General features: G+C 44.9%; 1 protein-coding gene across 2 annotated transcripts in view; it reads left to right on the top strand.

The window, feature by feature from the left end:
• The window catches only part of DOCK1 (dedicator of cytokinesis 1), a 1,163,810-nt gene that overhangs the window by 929,956 nt on the left and 208,546 nt on the right, over positions 1 to 25,308 (top strand). For both annotated transcript variants that reach the window (XM_085606236.1, XM_085606235.1), the window contains exon 39: positions 21,668 to 21,757. In XM_085606236.1, coding sequence (XP_085462362.1) covers positions 21,668 to 21,757 — 90 coding nt within the window. The remainder of the gene's footprint in view (positions 1 to 21,667; positions 21,758 to 25,308) is intronic.

The following is a 25,308-nucleotide window of genomic DNA, read 5'->3' as shown; positions in this document are numbered from 1 at the left end:
TTCCCTACTGCAAGGGAGTTTATGGTCTGCTCTAGCTCTCCCAGCGTAATGGGTTCCTCAAGCATTTCGACATCTGTTTGAGCCAATTGACCCCCCAGAGAGGCTGGAAGTCCCATATCCATCAAAGAAGATACCCCAGTATCTTTCTTTGTATATAATTCTGTATAGAAGCCATAAAACACTTTAAGAATTTCCTGGGGATCAGACACAATAACCCCAGCTGTATTTTGAATCCCCGTTATTCTTTGTACAGACTCTTTTATTCGCAATTTCTGGGCTAAACATCGTCCCGTGGCCTCGCCATACTCATGGCACTCTTTTCTATAAGTTTGATATTTTATGGCGATCTCTTTACTCCATTCTAAATTAATTTTGGACTTACATCATGCTAAATTATTCTGCAGTACTGTAGTATTACATCCTGCTGCTAACCCATTAGCTAATTCCTCTTCGTCGATCTAAAGCTCATTATATAAAACCTGCAATGCCTGCTTCGCTAATTTAACTTTTAAAAATCCAAAGCTCTGTGTTTCCCCTCTAAATCTAGCTTTAATTGCGTCCCATACAATCCCCGATGCTGCGAAGTGTTGATTACTCAAGAAATATTCCTTTTTCCAAGCCTTCATATGGTCAATAAACTGTTCGTCCATCAAATGCTTCCTGTCAAATGTTAATGTTCTCGGACCTACACATCGACCAAGCGCTGGAATTTCAACTACCACAGGTGCATAGTCCGAGGTCACCCTTGGGTATACCCAGATTTTCAACCCAGCAAACACTGATGTAGGTACAAAACAGTAATCAAGGCGTACAAGCCTATTGTGGGGATATGAATAGAACGTATATCCTGGGTCTTGCCTATGCAAGCTGCTCCAGACATCCAATAGCCCATGGTCAGTTAATAATTGAAAAAGAGCCTTGCTAACCCTGGGTTTCCTGCCTTTATAATTTCACCCCCGATTTTGAAAGTCTTCAAAAGTCAAATTTATATTAAAATCCCCACACAGAAATAACGGAGTGGGCCATATAGCAAGCTCCCTATTCAAATATTCCAATATCGGGGCTTCATCAAAATTAGATCCATATATTGTGCACAGGGTAAATATGACACTCCCTGTCCTACATTCCACAATAGCCCACCGTCCAAACATATCTGCCAAAAAACACCCAGTATTTTGAATAAAAGGTCTTGCTAAAATCGCCACCCCTCTTATCATGCTTGACTGCCTAGAAGTTACTAATACTTTATAACCTAATTCCGCCAAAACCTTGAGTTTTGCCCACGGGATATGCGTCTCCTGCAGACACACTATATTGAGCTGAATCACCCGAAGCTCTCTGGCCACCCTCTGCCTTTTGTTATAATTATTTAGCCCGCACACATTCAGTGTGCATATTCGGAGACCTAAATTCGCCATGGATTCAAGATTGCCATACCTACTGGACTGTAGACAGATCTTGTTAACCTTCTGTTCATTTCTTTGCTGCCATGAAACTTCCTTTTTCTTTTGCTTTTACCCCTCCCACCCTCCCCCTTCCAACCCCCACCACCCTTTCCCCCCAACACTACCCGAACACTGCCCCCCACCACCTCTCTACCTCGACATACTCCCTGCACCGAAAGTGCCTCCCACACCGTGAAATCCCCCAGCAATTGTAATCTTTAAAAAAAAACATTAACCTAGAGATCAATAAGCAACAGACAATAAACCATACTTATTCTCTTCCCCCATAACATATCCTGCTGCTACAACTGGGGGGTATACACCTTCATAAGCGAGGGATATACACATACTTAAGCGTATGAGCACAAAAAACAAAGGAGAAGAACTCTAAATTAAATAATTCTATAGGGCTGATCCCTCCTTATCCACCTTTAAAGGTTTGCAGAAATTCTTTCGGCAACATTTTCAGAAGTAAAGAGCCTAGTATTCCCTTTATGAATGACTTTCAGTTTCGCTAGTTGTAATAAATAATCTTGGGCCGCCTTAGCTTGAAATGGTTGAATAAGTTGGCGTAGTTGCCAGCGTTTCTCTACCGTCTGATGGCAAAAATCTGGCCTAACAAAAAATTCGACCCCCTTGACGACTCTTTTTCTATCAGGGCGGGCAGGATCAGACACTGCTTCTCGTGCCAAAAAGTTGTTGAACAAAATCAATATAGCCCTTGATTTAGACACTTCTGCCGTCTGACCCGGCCAAGCCCGGACAGAAAAAGGAAAGCGGTGAGCCCTCTGCACCTCTGTCTGCCTGTCCCATTGAGTTATTTCAGGAAACGCCTGGGTAAACAATTCAATAATACATTTACGAGGGTCCTGTCCTTTTGCCCCCTCAGGAATTTGAAGGACTCGCAGATTGTTCCACCGAGCTCTATTCTCCAAATCAGTGAGTTTCCATAACATATCATCCTTGCCTGCACGTAAAGTCTTGTTCATCGTTTTTTGCGAAACTAGCTCATCCTCCAAATACGAAATACGTGCTTCTGCCTCAGTAATTCTTGTGGTGAACTCTGAACACGTCTTAGCAATGCGCCGTACTGAGTTTTGTAGTTTGCGACAAACATTCTGTGTCCTCTGGCTCTCTAATCGTGTTTCCTCCCTGTGGGTCATGATTGTCTGATATATGAGCCTCAAATGTACCTCTTCTGATGGCGCTGCCACTCTTCGCACCACAGAGTCCGCTCTATCAGTCCCCTCCGGGGTTCTAACCCCTGACATTTGCACATGTAAGGGAGAATTGCCAAAGTAGCGGGAGTCCTCTGTTACAGACCTTTTCTTCCGCAATGTCTGAGGACTTCCATCCGATGAATCCCCTCCCATATCCTCAAGGGGTGTACGCGCTCTTTGAAGACCTTACCTGTGACCTGGCAAACTTGCTGCTGCTATCGCCGTGAGGGGAACGGCCCTGCTGCTGGGGAAATCTGTGCTTGTCACTTCCCGAGGCCACACCGTGAGGGAGGAGAACTACATTACCCAGAGGCCCTGCTGCTGGGCGCCCGGCTGTGAGGAGATCAGCCTGCGCCCAGCCTGTTTAAAACCCACACAGGCTCAACGCGGCGCGGGACGCGCTCTTTGAAGACCTTACCTGTGACCTGGCAAACTTGCTGCTGCTATCGCCGTGAGGGGAACGGCCCTGCTGCTGGGGAAATCTGTGCTTGTCACTTCCCGAGGCCACACCGTGAGGGAGGAGAACTACATTACCCAGAGGCCCTGCTGCTGGCCGCCCGGCTGTGAGGAGATCAGCCTGCGCCCAGCCTGTTTAAAACCCACACAGGCTCAACGCGGCGCGGGACGCGCGCGGGCGACGCCCGGGCGAAGCCCGGGCGAAGGGCGGGCCCGTCCTTGCCCGTCAGAGCCCGGAGGAGTCTGGTCTGGGCCACACCTCCGACAATTGAAAGCAGCCATCGATCGCTGCGCAGGTGAGCGCCACCCGCCCCCATTGTTATTCTATTCTATTCTGACATTGTTACTCCCCTGTAATACTGTTGTATAGCCACTTTGAAAACCATGGGGAAGCGCACTAACGCTACGGTTACGAAATCAACTACTACTTGTATTGAAAATATGTTGGAAAGGGCAGTTAGCATCCTAAGTAATGAAATTGAACTTACGGAGAGGCGGCTATCTCTCGGTCTGGGACAATCTGCTCCACTTATTGCACCACTTACCGGATTCACTGACGAGACTTGTGACCTATCCGCTAACAATTCCATAGCCCCTGCTTCAGTTTCTGAAGCGGCATGTGACATTATAACATCAGATTCACCTGTACCAAACCCTGATGCTAGAAACGTACCGACATCTACTATGGGGGCCAAACGCAAAAGGAAAGTCGGAGAGATTGCAAGCGTGAAGAGAAAACAACCTAGCCGACCCTGCTCTACACGCTCGACCCTAACCTCATGGTTTCACCCATCCACTAATCAAATATCTGAGGACATTTCTCTGGTTGATATGATCTCCCGTGCGGTTGGAACACAAACAGACAATAGTCGCCCTTTTTCCACTACTGACAATGATTTTGTAAACAGAGTAATTGATACTAGTTATCTAGTAACTGTTATTACAGATCATATTAAGCCAGTTCTCGATAATTTCCTCTCCTCTTTACAAGACCGTATTAACGGCCTGCTGCTTGTTCAATTTCCTAATCCGGTACCACAGCCTCCGAACGTGGTACCTCAAGCAGTTGCCTATACATGTGACCGTGCCGATATTGGCGGGCGAAATGCTAATATTCTCTCAAATAGTAAATGTATTCCCCAGCCAAATACTGAAGTGACACCCAATCCAATTCCGGGACCTAGTAATTGCGTGACTTGTAATAAGATTCGCACCTGTCTTGATGTGAGAAATATTAGGGATGCCAATAGCCCTTTGGACCGTGTTATTGAAATTTCAGATGGTAATGTATCAAATAACAAGTCACACACCATAAATGTACCCATAAACCAAATAAATAAAACCATACAAGAGGCCGATACTAACCCAAAGCCAACAACTAATCTTGTGGGCAACAAGGAGGTGTTAAACCTGCCCCCTGAGGCATGCCCATACGTCGTAATTTTAGCAGGTGTTCCCCCCTTAAGAGAAGATCAGTTTGAGTCCTGGGAGCAACTACGCTGCAAGTGCGTGGATTGGCTTACCAAACATAAGAGATTCAGGCCCTCATTGATCGGGAACATAATTATGGTACGACGAGTAGGCTGGTTGGGGACTTCACCCAAAGATATCGATGGTGACTGCATTATCATCAATTTTCGACGACAATCAGTGGCTAAAACTATTTTGACACCCCAGATGGAACAGATGGGTCAAGATACTAATATCTGGGCCCTACCTTTAGGTTATTTCTATAAACCTGTATTTGAAGTGCCACCCCGTAATATACATGATTACACTACAACTTATAACAGATTTACCCCGTTGTCGGGCTTGGACTGTCAAGATTGACTGCGTACTCAGTCAGTGAATGCTCCAAGAACTAACGCTACAATCCTAGTACCAACCCAAGATAGTCCCCATGCTCCCATATTGGATATATTAGACACCAGGGAAAATAATCAGACACTTAAAATCTTAAGTTGGAATATAGCTGGTTTGTCATCCAAGCTAAATTTAGTGGATTGGCAAGCATTAATTAATCAGCAGGATGTTGTTATGTTCCAGGAGACTTGGGCAACCCAGGATTTGTATATGGAGGGGTTTGAATGTTTTAATATCTTGTCCCCCATCCCCACATCAGGCAGACCTGCTGGAGGTCTGTCAATTTGGATTAATATTAAGGCAGGTGGTCGTTTCAGAATTATACCTACGAATAGCGACAAATTTCATGCAGTTCTTTATACTAGGGGAGTTTCAATTTATTTGATAAATTTTTACAATGATGATTTTAAAACTGTGCCCAATATGAACTTTTCATCTCTGTTTAATTTTGTTTTACAATTACAATCTAGTACGTGCGATGACCAAATTATGGGTATATGTTTGGGCGGTGATTTTAATGTTAAGATTCACAAAGACATTTTTTCTGCTATCCGACTTGACACACGAGTTCCTCTGAGTCAACGAGGGGAACAACTAGTGAATCTTTTAAGTTCCCATAATTTCCGGAATGTTATGCAGATTGCCGATCCCTCCCCCCCTGACAGTAGCGCAATTCCTACCTATAGAAGCAGAGGCTCCACTTCTATTATTGACTATATATTTGTAACCGCCTCTTTAGAAAGTTATGTGTTAAAGGCAGAGGTGATACAAACTATGCAAAGCGACCATAATCCGATTAGTACTACTCTAAGCTTTTCACGTCGCCCTGCGCATGATTTTGCGCTCGGTGCACGAGATCTGGTGGCATCAAATGACAAACTCAGAGTAGTTTGGCGCAATATTGACAACAACACTTTATTTGAAAAAATGATTAAACACCACTCAAATCTGGTGGACATTTGTTTAACGCCCTGCCTTTATAATATAAAGGTAGTTAACGCCTTTTCAGGGCTATGCTCTGGCATTAAAAATATACTGTCTAAACCAATAAGGGAGCCGAATTATGAGCTTGGTTGGTTTAATGCTGAATGCTCTGCGGCTAATAGAGCATTAAGAAAGGCCCTTGTAAGCAAACCCAGAGTGGCGTCCGCTATATCATCACTCAGGGCAAACTATAAAAAAGTTATAAAACGCAGAAAGGAAGAGCTTACTAATAACAACTGGGCAAATCTTGTGCAGGCTAATGTGTTAAAAAACAGCAAGAATTTTTGGAAGGCAGTTAAGGATATGAAATCTATGGGTAATATCCCCACACCAATTGCATGTAACATTATGAGTGAATCTTGGGAAGATCATTTTAGTAAGATTTATGCTGCCCCAATTTCCAATAATCCCAAAAAAGAATACATATACACTGGTGGGATATTGATTGAACTATATGAGGTCGAAGAAGCAATAACTCAAAGCCTGGGGGGCAAAGCCCCCGGACCAGACGGTCTCCCTATCGACCTTATTAAAAGTAAACCTGATTTTTGGGCGCCACTTCTTACGAATGTTTTTAACAATCTCACCAACTCATCTATCCCAGACACTTGGTCAGTTAGCACTATTGTCCCAATTTTTAAGAAAGGAGACCGATCCAACCCGAGCTGTTATAGGCCAATCTCATTGATTGATAACACCCTAAAAATCCTGGGACGGGTGTTATTTAACAGAATTAATTCATGGGCTGAGGATAACAAGATCCTGCATCGGTCTCAATTGGGTTTTAGGAGTAGGGTCGGCACTGTTGAACAATGCCTGAATCTTCACCTGATTGTCAGTAAATACACCGTAGCTAAGAAAACACCAATGTATCTGGCATTCATGGACCTTACCTCAGCCTTTGATTTTGTAAACAGATCCCAGCTGTGGAAAACCCTTTTAATTCTCGGCCTTGACGACTCATTAGTCTCCTTTTTAGCATATATACACAGAGACCTGAAAGCCAGGGTTCGCATTGGAAGGAACGGTGAGGTCTCTAAGCCAATTGAAATTGGTAGGGGGGTCAGACAGGGCTGTGTCTTGGCCCCCCTCCTATTCATTTTATACATCAATGACCTATCTAAATCTCTACTGCCCCTAACTGAGGACGTCCCTAGCATCGACGGGAATAAAATCCCCGCGCTGCTTTATGCAGATGATGCTGTGCTAATGGGGCGTACCCCTAATGCCCTGAGAGCTTTGGTCAACGGTTTTGTGGAATTTATGGCAACATTAGATCTGTGTACTAATTTTAAGAAATCATTTTTAATGTCATGTGGGACTAAGAAGTATTTTAACCTTTCTATTGTATCTAACTCTACCAGATTGTCTAGCACCAGCACTTTTCCGTATCTGGGCCAGGTCTTTGCATCTAACGGTTTGTGGAATGATCACATTGCCCATTGCAATAGGAAATTTATTAATTCTATTAATACAATTCTCAGGCTACCCAAACCCAAAAACATAGAGGTAGTGCCTGCTATTGTCAAAATTTACAGACAACAATGCATTCCAACCGTTACGTACGGCGCAGAGGTATGGGGGAACACTGCCAGCTCACCTATCCAACGAGAAGAGAACAGGTTTTGTCGCAAAATATTGGGTGCCCCATTTTCCTCATCTACATATGCTTGTCACGGCGAGCTTCACTTATCCTATATAGAGGATTTTATTAAGGCACGCCCGACATTATTCTGGCTCAGGATTTGGAAAAACCCGGCCGCACAACTGACTAGGGAAATTATCCTGGATTGTTTAAAATGTGACAGAGGGCTGGTCATATCATGGTTGGCCGGAGTCCACAAAAGCTTAATTAGCCTGAATTTGGAACATCTTTTTATAAACCCTTTAGCCCACAACCCCCCAAGCATTAAAACTGTGGAAAAACTACTCTATGCATCGTATAAAGAAACTAGGCTAGCAGCTGAACGTAATAAAACCTCAGTTGCTAGATATATGCGAATAGAGCATGTATCCACAGTAATGCCTACATATCTCTTAAAACCTGTTGGCTGTTGGGAACGGGGTCTATTCTTCAGGCTAAGGACCGACACCATGAAATACTTACTGTCTTTTCCAACTGGCTATTCTCTGAACCTTGATCACACCCCCTGTCCATATACCCACAATCTGAAACAATCAATGTTACATTTCTCATTCTTTTGTTCCTTCTATTTACCGCTCACGAAAAAATTTCTGATTCCGTACTTTAAATCCCGATGCGTAACTGATTATAAAATAGCCTATGAGTTGATGCTTGCAATTGATAATGATGAATTATGTTTCCGAGTTGGATCCTTTTTAAAAATGGCTGTACGTTTTCGTAATTCTATGATTTCGGACTAATTTCTTCTATGTCCAACTGTAAATAATGTTTTTTAACTGCACTTTTATGGATATGTTGTTTTTATCCGAATAAAGTTCATATTGATTGATTGATCAAGGGGTGTACTGCTATGCTCACTCAACTCGTCCCCATGATGAACCATAAGTGTTTTACCATTCCTCATCGCCTCCTCACTAGACATATCCGAGTGAACTGAATGATCCAATAATGAAAAGAACTTCTCCACAAGATCGACCAACTCTGCCTCCTTCGTTAGTAAATCAAGACTAAGTGGCTCTGCCCCAGTAAGACCTCCAGCCAAGGCCAGCCGCACTGACCAAGCCATTCCCTCTTCTTGCCTCAATGTTATTATCATTACTAGATTTCTGTGGTGCAGCTAAGTCATTATCTTGACTACCCGGTTCCGGGGGTTCCCCCTCACTGATATTAACCTCTGCAGCGTTAAATCCACCCTCTAGACCAGCGCCATTAAAGCCATTAACCAAGCCTATATTACTGCTCAATACCAGATTATCCTCGGCTGCAACGGCATATTGAGAAGTCTGCTGTACATCTGAGCTCTCCTTCATTAGATCCTGACGTCCTGGGAGTTCAGCAACGACGTCAACACCCAATATTCCTGGATGTTTATCCATTTGGGGATTCTGAATACCCTGGGTCTCTACTTTACCGCTCTTCCCGCCTTTGCCTTGCGAAAACATTTGTGGAATAGTACATTTTGTGGGGCTAACCGTGACCGCAGGACAAACCGCGACCGCAGCATTGATGCTGGCACTGCTCTCGCCCTTACTCATTTTGCCATTAGAGTTAGGATTGAGAGCTTTCTTATGGCTCAGCAGCTCCGTGGCTTTTCTTACAGTTCCGAAAGCAGCAGCGCTAACAGCGGTCACGGTGGTAACAGCGTCAGCCGGGGTCCGGGTTTTCCCTCTAACTCCCTTAGGCGGCATTATCAGTGTACTGCGATACCCTGATCTCAGACCTCCAGTAGTTTTGCCTGCAACATTTGCCGCTTCTCGTCTCGGCGTCCACTCCCGGCCCCTTACGGCTACAATGTATCCAAAACTAATTTTGCTGAGATGCCGAAAGACAACCGTCGCGGCAAATCTAAACATGCCGATAGTTCCAGACTGTGCTACACACACCTTGGTAAGTGCTCAAAACCAGTCTTCACCCTCTTGCTCTCTCGCTTTCCCGTAACACATCTTCCTCACGGGTGTAGGAGGACAGGAGCAACCAGCTCACACGACTGAGCTGACGGCCGCCATCTTGCCTCACTCCTCTCACTGGGACCCCCAGTATTCAATGGGAATTAGTTCCCCATCTTACAACGCACCAGGGGGCACTTTTGCAGAGTGCTGCAAGGAGGGGGCGGGGCCTCCGGCGCGATGCCGGCCTTTTTTTTTTTTAAGAAGGGGGCTGTGTGGCCCCCCTTCCTTTCCTTTTTTATTGGCTCTGGGGACCCCATCCCCCAGGGCCTGACCCCTATTTTATTTTTTATAAATTGGAAGGGGGCCGCGTGGCCCTCCCTCCCAAGCCAAATTCGGTCCCGGGGACCCCATCCCCCGGGGCATGGCCAGGTTTTTATTTTTCGTTAAAATTATTGGAGGGGGATTGCGTGGACCCCCTCCTTAGGCCATTTATGGCCCCTGGGGACCCCATCCCCCGGGACCGGCATTTCATTGGGGACCGTGGGGGGGTCCCCAATTCCCCCACGGTCCTGCCGGCTCCCCGCCTCCTGCAGGAGCCGGCATTGCTTTTCCACACGGGGAGCTGCTAAGATGCAGCTCCCGTGTGGTAAAGCAATGTGGTTTGGATTTTGAAAGCAAGAGCAGGTTTCCTGCTCTCGCTTTCAAAACCCAAACCAGAGTTTCAGGCGCGCGAGTTATAGATATCTGAACTAACTATAACGGGGGAATTTCATTGTTTTTTTACGAGTGAAATGTCCACCTAACTATAACATGTGTGAAACCTATGGTTTTTTAAGTGAATTTGCAAGGTTTTTTAAATGCTAATTCCTAACTATAACATGTGTGAAACCTATGGTTTTTTAAGTAAATATATATATATATATATATACACACACACACACAACCATACAAAAAAACTTTATACGTACCTCAAAAATCCTTTCATTTGTGTTGTAAGAGCATGCATTTTAAAGGTATATGCATGGTAACATTTTTAGTTTAAAGTCTTATGCGTTGTTAGAAGCGCGTTGTAAAGGCATGCATGGAAGTGCCCAAAGTCAGGCTATGTTAACTCAAAACCAAAATGGAAGCACATTACAATAGTATTAATCCTTAGTAATCAAACAATTTTTTATCATTAAGTGAGTAAATTCAGTAAACAAGGTTCATATTGATTATTATTCAACTTATTATAACTTCTCAATAAGCTAATAAATCATGACTTAATACAATTCTTGTTAGAATAGAACGCAAATGAATGAATGTTGGGCAAAATTGAATATATGAATCACACGAAAAAACATATAAATTATATATAGAAGGTGGAGCCTAAAATCACGCTGCTCCAACAGCAAAGCTGGCTAAAATCAGAAATGTTGCACTTATTTGGTTATCAACAATGTGCTTTCTTTTCAATATGTGTTTCTGTAAAATTAAATAAGGTTATGTGCTATATGTAGCAAGCTGTGGTGTGGAGTGCCACGGAAGTAAAAACAATTTATCAACAATTTGGTTGGTACTACTGCGTGTTAGCAGGGCATTTTATGCTATGTTAACAGTACTTCTTTTGGAATTGGGTATGATGACAGTACACCATTTTTTCCAATTAAAGTAACATGTTAAATAGCAATATTTCTGTCATTTTCTTTTCAACAAATATAGCTTTTACTCCATTTACTTCACTGCCCTCAGTGTTTGCACTGTGCTATCCTGCTTCAGGGGTCGTTGGCATTACATCACAAACTCTTTGACCATTCTTCACTGAATGACATCATATGAAAAGGCATCCTTTGGCCATCGACATTTGGTTATTGACAGTGTGCTTCATTTGACTCTGGTGAAATTAGAGACGGGAAACAATATAAGGCCTGTAATACATGTTGAGCTACTGCATATCCTAAAACATGACTAATGTGCTGCAGAATCCATGGCTAAACTAGACAAAAAGTGATGGATTTTTCAGAATGCTTGACTTGATCGCAGCCACTGGTAAGTACTCGGAACCACATGACAACCCACTGTTATTTTGCACACCATGACACCTCAAAAACTGACGCATGGGACTCACATCTGGGTATACACGTCCTTGTTATGGTGACACACTAAAGCATACAAAAGGTGATGGACTGAATGCTCGATTTAATCTCAGTCACTTGTAATTACTCAGATCGCATCCCAAACCACAGTGAAAACTCTTCTACAGCGCGTGCAGTTTTTGCTCATAACAGGTAGAGCCCGGTTTGAAATGTTGTTCTTCAGTAAATAAACATCCCAGGCGAGTACAAGTTTTTAAAGAACCAAGACATTTCTTGCTTTATATAAATCGAATCACTGTGGTCTCTGTTTTGTTGACCCTGATGGCTTGGGACTGCCGCTGAACAGATTGTAATTTGGTATTGTAAAGTAATTTCAATTTGTTTCGGCTACATAGGAGGTTTCTCAGCTGAAGACAGGGAGAAAAACAAAGGCTGATGGAAATAATTTGCAGTTGGAGTCTTTTGCAAATAATATGAAAGGCTGGGTATTATACTTTGTCCCTCTTAGACCAGAACACATTTTGCATGTGTAGGCCGTCAACATAGACCTTTGTAAGAGTGATTGAATATTAGCTCATATCGAGTGTTGCTGTGCATTCTGTTTTTTCACGTAGTGACATTGTGGATGAAATCATTTTTTACTGCAAAATTCATTCATTTATATAGAAGATCAATGTTAAAGAAAGTGCAACTTGAATTTCCAGTGAGTGATGCTTGTCACAGTCTGCCACTGTTGAACTTGGCCCTTTCTGCAGGGTCATACTCAAACTTTTTGCCTTCACCCTCCTGTATTATGAACACATTTTTGCTGGTTCTCACGACTCTGAGGATTTTAACCCTGCAAACCAGTGCTAAAGTGCTTATTCTCTCTCCTTGAAACACGGTAGAATTGACTTATACTTAATTGGCATATTTAATTTACTTGTAAGTCCCTAGTAAGGTGGCACTACCTGTACCCAGGTCCTGTAAATTATATGGTTCTAGTGGATCTGCAGCACTGTGTGGGCTATCCACTAAAGAAGCACTTTAACCCCTTAACTGCTGGAACTTTGCCCATCCACCCAACCCTCTCTCCCTCCCAAGCCCTATTTTGGCTATTAGGGATAGTTTGCGCTTAAGTCTTCAAAACATTTTTTCCACATAAGGCATCCATGCCAAATTTGTGTCCTTTTTTCCAATCTTCTGTGGATTGATTCTAAAGATACACAGGGTTTGTGGAATCTCTTTGAAAGGATCGAGAAAATAAAGAAGATATAGGTAAATGTTTTAATTTTTTGGGGAAAAGAAGGAAATATGTGATCTGGATGAAAGTGTCTCTTTTGTTTACTAAAAGTGGCATCAGCAAACGTTTTGCTGTGCTAAAGACACCATCCTGCCTTCTTTCAGGAATATGCAGAGCTGAATAAAAAAAAATGTTTACCACAGTTTTTCCTTATTCTTTTGTGCTTTTAATGTCCAGTTTGTGGTGGAGATCTATGTGAAACCCATGCTGAACCAGAACAGCTATAGGTTTCTGAAAAGTAGATACAATTCTGAATTCAGCAAGGGGTCATTGTTGTAGATCACTCAAGGTTTTCCCTAATAAACTAATTGTTGAATTAAAGAAATATTGAAAATGGGTGGTAAAACAGGGCCATTTGTGACAAAGTTGTCATATTTACTTTTTTATCACAATGGCTGATTTACAAAAGCTATATACCGTTACATCCGCTAGACCCTTCTGGTTGGGGGTATATATAAGGTTTGTAGGTTCTCTAAGAACCCAAGGTACCCAGAGCTAGCAACTTAGCTGCACCGCACAATGTTTTTTCATTGTGTACCGAGTATAAACCAATTCTTATTGTGAAATATGTAGAGTGAAAAATGGTTTTCAAGAAAACCTATGTATTTCTGAAATGAGCACAAGAAGAGTGTAGGAGCAATGGTTGTTTGTACATCTCTAAATTGTGGCTACCCGTGCTAGCACACAAATTATTCCTTTGTTCCCAATACTCCTAGTTCCAATCCCTCACTTACAGTTCTTTTTACTAGCTCTTGTAGTTCGCGTGTTGGATCTTCCTTAATTTGTCTGTACCATTCTTTTTTTTTTTTTTAAAAACCTTTATTTTCAAAAGTCAGGACACAGCTATTCAGCCGACAACCCGGAGGTTCGGCAGCATCGATATATAGAAACAGAGATGCGTCCCCAGTACCATGAAAGGAGAAGTGCAAAGGTTCAATTTTAATTAAATACAAAGACGCACAACAAACCCCAGCAAGGCAAGAACACTGAAAGCCCATGATGAGCCCCCCAGGGGAGGCCGGACCCCACTCATCCAACAATTACAGTACAAAGTAAAGAGGAAGAAGAGGGACTGTAGAGGCCAAAAAGTCCATAAACCATACTGAGCTGGAATGAAGGTTTAGGAGGAAAGCTGTTCCTCGGGAGGATCCAGATCCGGGGCAAGACATATTCCCCCCCCTGTATTGATTCCACCGCCCCCATATGGCGTGCCACTTCCGGGGATGGCCTCTAGCGCAATAGACCGTCTTTTCCCTTAACATACTCCAGTCCATATTCTCTTTCCACGCGGTCAATGTGGGGGGCCCCGCAGAGCCCCACAATCGCGCGATATCTCTCTTAGCGACCATGTTGCCCAGAGTCACCCATTGGGTCTGCGCCGCATTATGATCAGTGGGCCCCCAGTCATTCAGTAGACAACACCGTGCTTCCGGCTGCATAGCAATGCCCGTCACCTCCCCCATCACTGCATGGACTCGCCTCCAAAATTCCGTGATGACACCACATTCCCAAATGATATGCAGGAAAGTACCCACCATACCACAACCCCTCCTGCATAGGCCGTCCTCCGAGAATCCCATGTGAACCAGCCTTGGCCCCGTCACATACACTCGATGCAGTATTTTAAGCTGCACCAGCCTAAGACGCGACGGGATCGCAACTTCCTTAGGAGAGGAAACAGCAGACTGCCAATCCTCGTCGTCCAACTCGAGGCCATCCCTAGCCCACTGGTCCCTCAACCCCAGTAGCATATCCGCCCGGACGTTGATCAGTTTCTTATAGATGAGCGAGATCGTGCTCTCGGGCATATGGCCATCAAGGACCCGGTCCTCCAAAGGAGAGGACTCAGGCACCTTCTCACCCTCTATGAGGACTGATCGGAGGGCGTGACGCACCTGAATATAGTGGAAAAACTCAGATGGCCCCAGCTCATACTCCTTCTGCAACTCTTCAAAGGACTTCACCCTCCCCTTAATCAGGACATCTCCGACCCTGGAGATGCCGATCAAGTCCCATTTGTCAAAGCCTTTTGTGTGCCAAAGCCTACCCAGTCTCTCAGATTCAAATAGTGGGGTAGCGAGGGTGAGCCTATCCTTCCAGCCCAGCGAGTCAGTTGCCATCTTCCACACTCGCACCGCCACAGCAGTGGGCCCCGTGAGGGACGAGTCCAAGGACCGCGAATACAACGCCCTGTAATAGTTACCACCACGCAGCAACCACCTGTCCATGGCATACCCAGGGCTGAGGGCAGGGCCATAAAACCCATGATTAATCGCACTCAGCTGGGTGGCCCAATAGTACCGTCGGATGTCTGGGAGCGCAATGCCCCCGTCGTACCATGGAAGCGTCAACTTTGCAATAGCTATTCGCGGCCGCCCATCCCAAAGCAACGTTCGTTGGAGGCCTTCGACCTCCCGAAAGTATTTGGCCGGAACCCAGTCCAAAGTATTCTGCAGTGCGTAGAGGAAGCGGGGAAGCGACATCATTTTGAACAGGGCCGCACGCCCAACGAGGGAGAGCGGCAGCCTCCGCCAGCCTTCAACATCCCGCCTCAGGCGTGCCAGGGGGGGAGCAGGTTCTTCTCATATTGCACAGCAGAGTCCATGGAGATAAAGATCCCCAAATACACGAAGCCCTGCTGAGCGACCTGTATCGAACATGTTCTAGGGATCGGGGGAACCTCGCCACTAAGAACATACAAATATGATTTACTCCAGTTGATAACAAGACCCGAGTTCCTACCAAAAGATGTGAGTACGTCACAGACCACTATAAGTGATTTCTTTGGTGAGGCAAGATAGAGCAGGATATCATCGGCATAAAGCGAAATACGGTCCTCGTGTTCAGGCGACCATCTAAGGCCCCGTATATCCGGGTGCCAACGTATCCACGCAGCCAGCGGCTCAAGGGCGAGGGCGAACAACAAAGGCGACAGGGGACAACCCTGCCGGGTACCCCTCCCAAGCTGAAACGGAGTCGACGCCCGACCATTCACCACCACACTCGCAAGAGGCCCCTCATACAGCAACCTCACCCAACTCACAAAACCGTGGCCAAAGCCGAACTTGGTCAGCACGGCCCACAAATATGCCCATTCCACCGTGTCGAATGCCATCGTGGCGTCAAGAGACGCCACAATAGCTGGTTCACGCAGTGTGTCCGCCCTGGCGATTACACCATGAAGGCGCCGAAGATTTAACGCTGTGTTTCGGTGCGGGATGAAGCCGGATTGATCCGGGTGGACCAGGTCACCGAGTACCCTAATCAATCGGGTCGCCAGGATTTTAGCCAGAATTTTCGGCTCTGCGTTAAGAAGTGAGATAGGCCTATATGAGGCGCACTTATCTCGGGGTTTGCTCTCTTTGTGTATAACCACGATCGTCGCCAGTCGCTGGTCCAACGGGAGGGTCCCCCTCCCCCGCGCCTCCATAAACATGGCGCGCAGGTGAGGGGCGACCCTATCCGGAAATAGCGTGTACAAATCGACCGGCAAACCGTTCGGTCCCGAGGCCTTACCCGAGTTCAACGCCCGGATAGCCCCCGCCACCTCGTCAACCGTTATGTCACCATCTAGACCGTCCCTATCTATGTCGGAGAGACAGGGCAGCTCGATATCACGGAGGAGGTCAGACGAGTCCTCGGGCGGCCTATCCGACACTGAGGCATAAACCCTACAGAAATAGTCCGAGAAACACCGTACAATCCTCTCAGGTTCCACAATCGCCTCTCCCCTCTCTCCCGTCAACTCTGGCACAACTCTATTGACCCGTTCTTTTTTGTCCAGCCAAGCCAGGAGTTTCCCTGCCTTGTCACCAACATCATACAATCGGCCCTGCTGTTCCCTACTGAGGGTCTTAGCGGCGTTCGTCACCAGGTCCTTATACTCAGCTTGCTTCAAGCAAAGCTCATGCAGTGAGGACTCTGTAACCTCCTCCTCCAGCGCTCCCTCCAGAGCCGCGATCTCCTCCTCAACCTGCAGAACCTCGCCATCTCTCCGCCGCTTGGCAGCTACTACTAGGGAGAGGGCTTCCCCTCGGAGCACGGTCTTAAATGCTTCCCACAGCGACACCGCCGAGTCCACGGATCCCTGATTATCCTTGAAAAAATGATCTACTTTCTTTACCAGCGCGCTGCGCATCTTGGGGTCTCGGAAATACCACGGGTTGATAGGGGCCACCCTTCCTCCTCCCTCCCGACCTAGATCCAGCCGGATCCACACTGGCGAATGGTCAGATATACCATGTGCCATGTGCCTCGCCTCGGAGACCAATGAGGCATGCGCAGCCAGAGTGAGTAGGTAATCAATCCTGGAGAGACTACCATGTGCCCCGGAGTGGAACGTGTATTGGCTCTGTGTGGGGTGCCGGAGCCTCCAGCAGTCTATCAGGCCAAGCGTGTTTAGAAAGTCTGGGAGCCACCTCTGAGCCCCTCCTGTCTCTCTGGGCGGGTATCTATCCAGCAGGCCGGAGCCAACAGCGTTGAAATCACCTCCCACCACAAGCATACCCCCCGGGAGATCCAGCAGGGCCCTACCCAGATCTGTGAACGTGGAGGCCTGCAGGGCCGGCGGGACATAAACCGAAACTAAAACCAAAGTTCTTCCTTCCCACCGCCCCGCCACCGCCACAAACCTCCCCCTATCATCAACAATGGTGGAGTCCACCTCAAATGGTAGCGAGGCTCTGACTAGGATGCCCACACCCCTGGACCCAGAGGAGAATCCCGAATGTGCTATGAATTTATAACCCTTCCTATTCAGAGCATAGCACGTATTACCAATAAGGTGCGTCTCCTGCAGCAAGGCAACATCCGGCATTGACCGTTTCAAGAATTGCAAAACAATCCCACGCTTGATGCGATCCCCCAAACCATTAACATTCCAGCTTATAACACTTAAACCCCTACCCCCCATCCTCAAACGTAAAGAGGCCCACCCCACTCCCGAAGAGCCACCATGGAACAGTCCTGGAAAGAATCATCATGCCTTGCAGAAATAAACCCCCCAACAACAAACCCAAAATCCCAAACCCCCCCCCCACCCTGCACCCCTGCGGCAGCTTACAAAGCCCCCCCAACTTGCAGTGTGCCTGTCGCCCTACAAAAACCCCAAAAATCTACAAAAAGTACCCTAAGGGAGGAAAAGAGCACCCCTCGTCCTCCCGCCGCCCTCCGCATTGACTGCACTCTATTCAAGTCTTCAAATATAGCCAAATCGAGTCAGACCGGCTCCGAAAAATCAGCCCTGCCCGTCCCGGCCACTGTCCCCATCCTCGGCAATGTCCTCCCCCGTCCGTCGTCGGGGCAAAGCGTCCAGCCATTCATCGGCCATAACAGGAGAGTCAAAGAAAAATGTCCGATCTTCGTGCACCACACGTAGTCTGGCAGGGAAGAGCATGGCATACTTCAGATCCCTCTCCCGAAGCCGCCTCTTCACCCCCAGAAAGCCCTGTCTCTGCCTCTGCTGGGTGAAGTCCGGGTAGAAATTCACCGACGCGTTCTGGAAGGGGACCGGGCCCGTCACCCTCGATGCTTGCAGGATAGCGTCCCGATCTCGAAAATGAAAGAGCTGAGCGACGATCGGCCTCGGTGGGACACCCACCTTGGGCCTCCCACCCGGCACTCTATGGGCCCTTTCAACCGCAAAGAACTTTCCAAGACCCTTAGTCTTCAGATGATTAAGCACCAAGTCCTCGACAAGGAGGTCAACCGAAGCCTCATCCGAGGACTCCGGGACCCCGATGACGCGCACGTTGTTGCGCCTGGCCCGGCTCTCAAAATCCTCCAGCCGGCGGGCGGCGAGATCACTCTCGGTCCTCAGCTTACGAACCTCGATCTGCAGTTCCGTGACATCATCGGTGAGGCCCGTGGTCTTGAGGTCCAGGGTCCTAACCCGTTCATTCGTTTTGCCCAAGTCCGCACGGATCAGGTTAACATCCACCAAGATGGCATCCACCTTATGCGCCAGGGCATCAAACTGTCTCCCAATCGAGGTCTGCATCCCTTCGAGCGCGCCCATGACATCCTGTAGTGAGAGCTCCGGGGCCAGAGGCGAGGCCTCCTTCTGGGTATCCGGCGACTGGCTCGACCCACTCGGTGATCCCTTCTGCAGAGCATAGCGGTCCATACTATTGACTTGGGTATAGGCTCCCCGCCTGGTAGACTTAGCCTTCAGCAGATCCACCTCTGGTTTGCCCGACATGGTTGATACCAAGCAGGTCGGTTCAGATAAGACGGGTCACTCTCAATGAAGGGAATCAGGGGTGATCAGTTCTGCAGTGGGCCACCAGAGTAGCCTGCAGAGCGTCCATAAGGTAATAAAGCCACCAAGAGCTCTCCAGGGGCAGGGCCGACAAAGGGAGAGAAAGCGAAAGTGAAAGGACGAGGACCTCCGTCCGACAGTTCACACCTCGCCTGGCCGTTGTTGTTCAACTAGAAGTCGGGCATCCTGCCAACTCTAGCCCCTGGCATCCCTCGGAGATAGGCCGCAATCTTCCGCCAGGCATAAGTCCGGTTCCCGGTGGGCGATCCGACCGCGGGTAGCATCAATCGCCTCCCTGACAGGTCATCCACACGATGCCATGCATACCGACAGGATTAGAGACAGGATAGTCGACGGAGGGCGCGAGGGTCTCGGGAGCTCAGAGCTCACGTGGCCATCTTGGTCAAGCGCTAGGCTCCTCCCTTGTCTGTACCATTCTTGATTATGTACCTGATTTCTTCCTTCTTTCAAATACATCTCCTTTGGCCAAATTACCACGGCTCCACCTTTGTCTGCAGCCTTAATGACTATCGATTCATCTTTTCTGAATTCTTGGTTGGCTTTTTATTCACCTGTTCAAATAGTGTTCCCGCTGGCAGCAGCCTTATAATGAATGAACAAAATGTTAAATTAATTAAGATAATGTTGCTTCATTTTCCAAATCATGATTGGTTTAAGAGTACACACGTTTCTTCTTTTTTATGCAAATCATTTTTGTCAAATGTATTGTGCGTTTTTGTAATAGTTGAGATATTTGGTTGAAAAGAATATGATTTGAATGTATGTTTACTGTGGGAACAATTGCTTTTCCCTTTTTCTGATTGAAAAGATAAATGACTTTCATCTAAAAGAGATAATGATGAGTAAATAAATACTACAGATCAAAGAAATCAGTAAATAGTCTGAGTCTGTTAAATGTTATATACAGCGTTGAACATGACGGCTAGATAACTTGTTGTTCTAATTTTTAGAAAGTGTGGCATTTTCCTGTCTTAGCTACTTGGTGCCTGCAGCCTGTCTCTGGGTCACATGACTGGGGATAGTTGGGCATGATGCATTCCTTGTAGAAAGCCACACAAAATAGGGAGCTTAGGTGTGCCTTGATGGGCCGTCACTGGCAGGATGGCAAGTGGGATCTGGGCCCAGCCCCACTTACACTTGATTGGGCTGTGTCTTGCCTCCACACAAAGCGGTGCGTATTCCCTGTAGCTCATCTGAAGCCAGGGCCAGAAAGCAGGGCACATGTGCACGTCAAAGGCCTGCCTCTAGAAGCTTCTCCACAATTCATAAGCACGACTGGGTATAAATATTGGACCTCAGACACTAACTTTTCAGTACAGTGCTGGACCTGTGGATACTCTGCCAGGAAGAAGGACTGCTAAGCTGCTGAAAGGACTGCCACTCTGATGGACTGCTGCCCTGCTGTGCTACCATGCTGCCCTCTTGCCTGGTTGAGAAGGACTGGACATGCATCTGTTGAACCCAGGGCCACCAGAGTGACTCCAAGGGCTAGTTGGCCTGCCTCCTGACTTGAACCTCATGGACAGAAGGATCCAACACAATCTGTGAATCTACCCTGCCAATTGATGCCACCCCAGTTCTCCTGGACCCTTGGAAGTGGGCAGAAGGTGCTCCACCAACTTTTGTGGATCCAGGGGAACCGAGGCAACTCCTCTGCTGCAAGGCGCAAACGCAAGCAGAACAGATCCGTCGCCAGTGCTGGGTGGATTGGACTCATTGCAAAGTCCCGCATCGCAGCACATTGGTACCATCCTTGCATCATGCATGTTTGGTGCAGGCCATTGCATCACTCAAAGGCAGCCTTGATGATGATGACGGATTCCGTATCGCAGCAACTCGTAACTGGCGCATTGCCACAACTGCACAATGAATCCCCAACGCCAGACTTCGCATTGCAAGCCCTCATTGAAGGGTTGCTTGACAACGACGCAGGTCCTCGTACCACAGCATTGCGGCATCTCAGAACCAATGCATCACTAAAGCTGCGTGACGCATCTTCGACGCGGATCCTCGCAATGCCCCATAAACCAGGATTTAAAGTACGCTGTTCAGTGGCCCACGCTCCATCGCGGTCGGCCTGAACTTGTAACTTTGTGCCATTCCGGAGCGACCAGATAGCCACAGTTGATGCATTGTGCTTTTTGATGTTATTTTCACTAAACCGTTTAAAATTGCATATCTCAGGTTCTATTGATTGGATCTTTGTTGTTTTGGGCTTGTTTTATTTATAAAATAAATCTCTATTGCATTGTGATTGCTGCTTGACCAGGGCTCACCCCCAATCAACCAACAGCCAAATTTCTTTCAGTCACAAAATCTTTTTTTGCAAATACTGATAATGGTATTTGATGAACATAGAATAGTAGCAGCTGATTGATATCAGAGATTTAATTAATTTCACTTCAAACCAAACTTTGTATCCCTTGTGAAATGTGGATTGTTTGTAGTTTTTTAATGTTCACTGGCCTAGTAATTTGATGATTTGCATAAAGTGCACATTTCAGATTTTTTTTTCTTCCTATAAACAGATGTGGGAAGAAGCCATCGCTTTAGGCAAACAACTTGCGGAACAGTATGAAAATGAAATGTTTGATTATGAACAGCTCAGTGCATTGCTGGTAAGTTTCTTTGCATGTGGCTGAAATGTGAATTGCAATACACAAGTTTCCATTTTCCTTCACTATTCTGCATTTTGCCATGTCAGTTGACTAATGAACAGTGAGTCGTTTTGGACTTGCTGGAGGTAATGATAGAGGGGAAGGTCTTTCCCAGGAAGACAGGATGGGGACCCATCCCTGCACTCCTGTCTGCTAATGATACCTACAATTGAATATTGCATCCGTAGGTCTCCTGAGGTTACTGGACGCATTGTGTGAGCTTTGCAAATTGAATGAGACCCAGCTGCATGAATCTAAGTCAGAAACAGTCTTTTGGGGCAAGACCAATATTGCATTGCTCTGGTTTTGATGGTTCCAAGTTGGTGAAAGTGAAATCTTAAAATTATCTCAATATAGTCGTTGATAAAGGAGTCTGCTGGAGGGATATGAGGAAAAGTTTTTAAAAAATAGTAGCCTATGGAATCTATTCGTTAACTAAAGTGCTTTAATGCATTGTATGGGGACACAAATCTACTGTACTACTTGTACTTTAAGAAAAGACCACCCTTTCTCCCTTTAGGTTTTCTTCTGTCATTCCATGATCAAAGTGTGTATTTTTGCAGAAGCTGCTGCAATAAGTCTGGAGGTTGGAATGGTTTGGCCAGGACCATGACAGTCAAAGGATTGTTAGATGCTTTTTTTTTTAATCTTAAGTTTGTTTTCGTTTATGATCAAAATGTATAAATAATACTATTTGCAATTCATTGTAAGATACCCGTAAATAAAAATATATTTCAGAATTTATTCACATTATGTACACATTTCATGGACTTTAAAACATTAACTGTATTTTTCCTGTAAGATATCAGTTTAATACTTGACTTTACATTTTTAGAATTCTTTAAGTCAAGAACAAATGACTAAAACTTTATCTTCTGTGTCATAGCAGTTTCCATTCTGCACATTGTGGTACTATGACGTTTTTGTCATTCAACTAAAATATGAAATACTGTTTCTCTACCTATATTACTTAGACAGTATCTTCCAACCTGATGCACCAAGCCAGGTCACAATCACATGGAAAAACACGTATTTATCATCTTGAGTCCTGAGTTCTTGTATTGCATTATGATTCAAACCCTATTTAAAAGATATTGCTTAATATTTGTAAGATGTTAATGTTTGGATATGAATTTAAGTCATCTTTGTACCTGCTAAAGTAGTATGGACTTTTATGTCTCACTTCACCTGCAATTTAGCTTTAGCCTCTTGGGTTTCAGCAAGTGTGGCTACTTTTATGTCAGTGATCACCAGCACATGGTGGTCTGTATCTCTTTGATATGTAAAACATCAAAAATAAAGAGAAGAAAGTCCTAGAAAGGGTATTTTGTATGTACTTATAATTTAAACTGTTCAGTCCCATGGTCTTTGTTTCATAGAATTGTGACTGTTATTGTATTTGCTTCCCCCCATGACGAAGTAGGATAGCTCTCGCGAAAGATAGCTAAAAGCTATTTAATTGGGTAAAAATGCGTTGATTTCCCGACTGGTTCAAATTTTAAGGCTGAAGTCAAAAAAGGAGGGATTGTATTACTAAAAGATTATAGACTGGTGCGGTTTACTACCCAGGTTTTGGTTAACAGCATTAATACCTGCCTGAAACTCATTAGCCAGTTGACCAGCATCAATCTTCTCATTCAAGGGTGGTATGACCTCAAGTCTAGACAGAAACGTTGTTTCTATAGTGCTGCGGATAAGTAATCATCTGTGCAGATTGTATGCCAAAAATGTGAAATCAATGAGTCATATTTATATTTCAGAGTTGCAAGTTAAGAGAAAATAACATTGCTTAACAAATATTTTTAAAATGTTTTGATGAATGTAAGCAGGTTATTGGCCATAGCAAATATGTCATCATGGAATGTCGCCAATCTCATCAGGTTGTTGATGACGTCATATAGCTTTTATCCAAAAAGAAGTTATGTATAATCATCAACCATACTAGAGAAATAATATTAACTCAGCATTTGAAAATACTTTCTCAATATGAGCAGAAAATAATGTTTTTTAAGGATGAACCATGCGGTTAGCTAATAAATGAAGAATATAGCACTATCTCATGTATCTCAAAGGAATTCATCTTGAAATAAATTGTTATCTATGATAGCAATTTAATTGTGTTGGTGTTTGAAAGATATAGGCATCATAAATAAAGATTTCACAATATTTCGAAAGCCACAGATGTACAACTTGGCCACATCTGGATAACTATCAGCAACACATATACATTATTTTTATTTTTTGGGTATCATTGTTAATCAATGACCATATTTCCACAAAATCAGGTGTTACTCTTTTTCCCAGAGATGTTTGCAAAGAGTCCAGTAATCCATAAAGTGAGTCTAACAAGAAAGGCAAGCATGCTAATAATCCTTATTGTAAATATTTACTACCATGTTCTAATTAGACATGAGCAATATATTTCTAACAAAGACAGTGCTTAATTAGGAGCTAATAATCATTCTAGGCAACTTCTTTTGTGTGTCTTATTGCCATTGTTATAGTGATTACTAGGCACTGATCTATATTTTTAGCACTTTTGGCAGGCCAAATGTGGCCTTCCACTTGTTGGATCTAAAGTGTTTCTATCTCAGATCAAAGTGTCTATCATTCAAAGTAGATGTACACTGACATAATTACATTTTGGTTCCTTAGGAAATAGAACATTTGTGATTACCCATGGGATGTTGTGATTAGTTTTTATTTATGAAATGACAAAATTTGTTACTGCTCTCTGACAGTTTGTAACTGCAATTCATAAACTTTTTGTACATGGCGAAAGTAGAAGAATGGTTCATCTTTCTTCTGTTTCCTACAAATTACTGACATATGACCTAGCCAAGCCATTTGGACGCTTATGCTTTGTAAAATTGCTCCTAATAGTATCCTCAAAGTAGTCTTAGAAAATAAAGAATGTCTCAGCACTGATATTTCTCGGCCTTCAGTCAGAGGAACTGTGTGAGTAAAGATGTATATGGGTGCTGTCCTGTACCAGATAAGCTTAAGTGAGTTTAGCCGAACAATAAGAAATGGCTTCTTAGTGTTGCCCTTGGTATGGTGGTGGTATTTCTCTAAAATACTTTGGGTTTCATAACTGACACAAACGCCCTAAGACCCAGATTACATCACATGAATAGTTATCACACAACGTTTGCCTGCCCTGGTGGACATGTTCCTTTTTAATACTCATCACTGAAAACTCAAGACTGCCATGTGTTAACAGTGAATGAGAAAAAGCACAAATAGCCTGCTACCAAAAGTAGGAAAATGTTAAAGGCATGCTTATGTTTAAAAGTGGTTATTTAAATGACTTGGATTGGTCTTTGCAAGCCAAAACATTAGGGAAATTGCCACTCGTTGCATCCTTTTCATCGCACCTTCTAGTTCAGAAAATTAGATAGGATTTTAATAAAGTTCCCCTAAAATTGCTTTAATTTGTCTGCGCTTTGTCCCAATTACAATTCCTTCGTATTACCGTGATGCATTTTATTCTGTTTTTATAACCTTTTAAA

This window comes from Triturus cristatus, chromosome 1_2 (genome assembly GCF_964204655.1).
Source record: "Triturus cristatus chromosome 1_2, aTriCri1.1, whole genome shotgun sequence".
Classification (NCBI taxonomy): Eukaryota; Metazoa; Chordata; class Amphibia; order Caudata; family Salamandridae; genus Triturus; species Triturus cristatus.
This window is presented reverse-complemented; position numbering and strand designations above follow the sequence as displayed.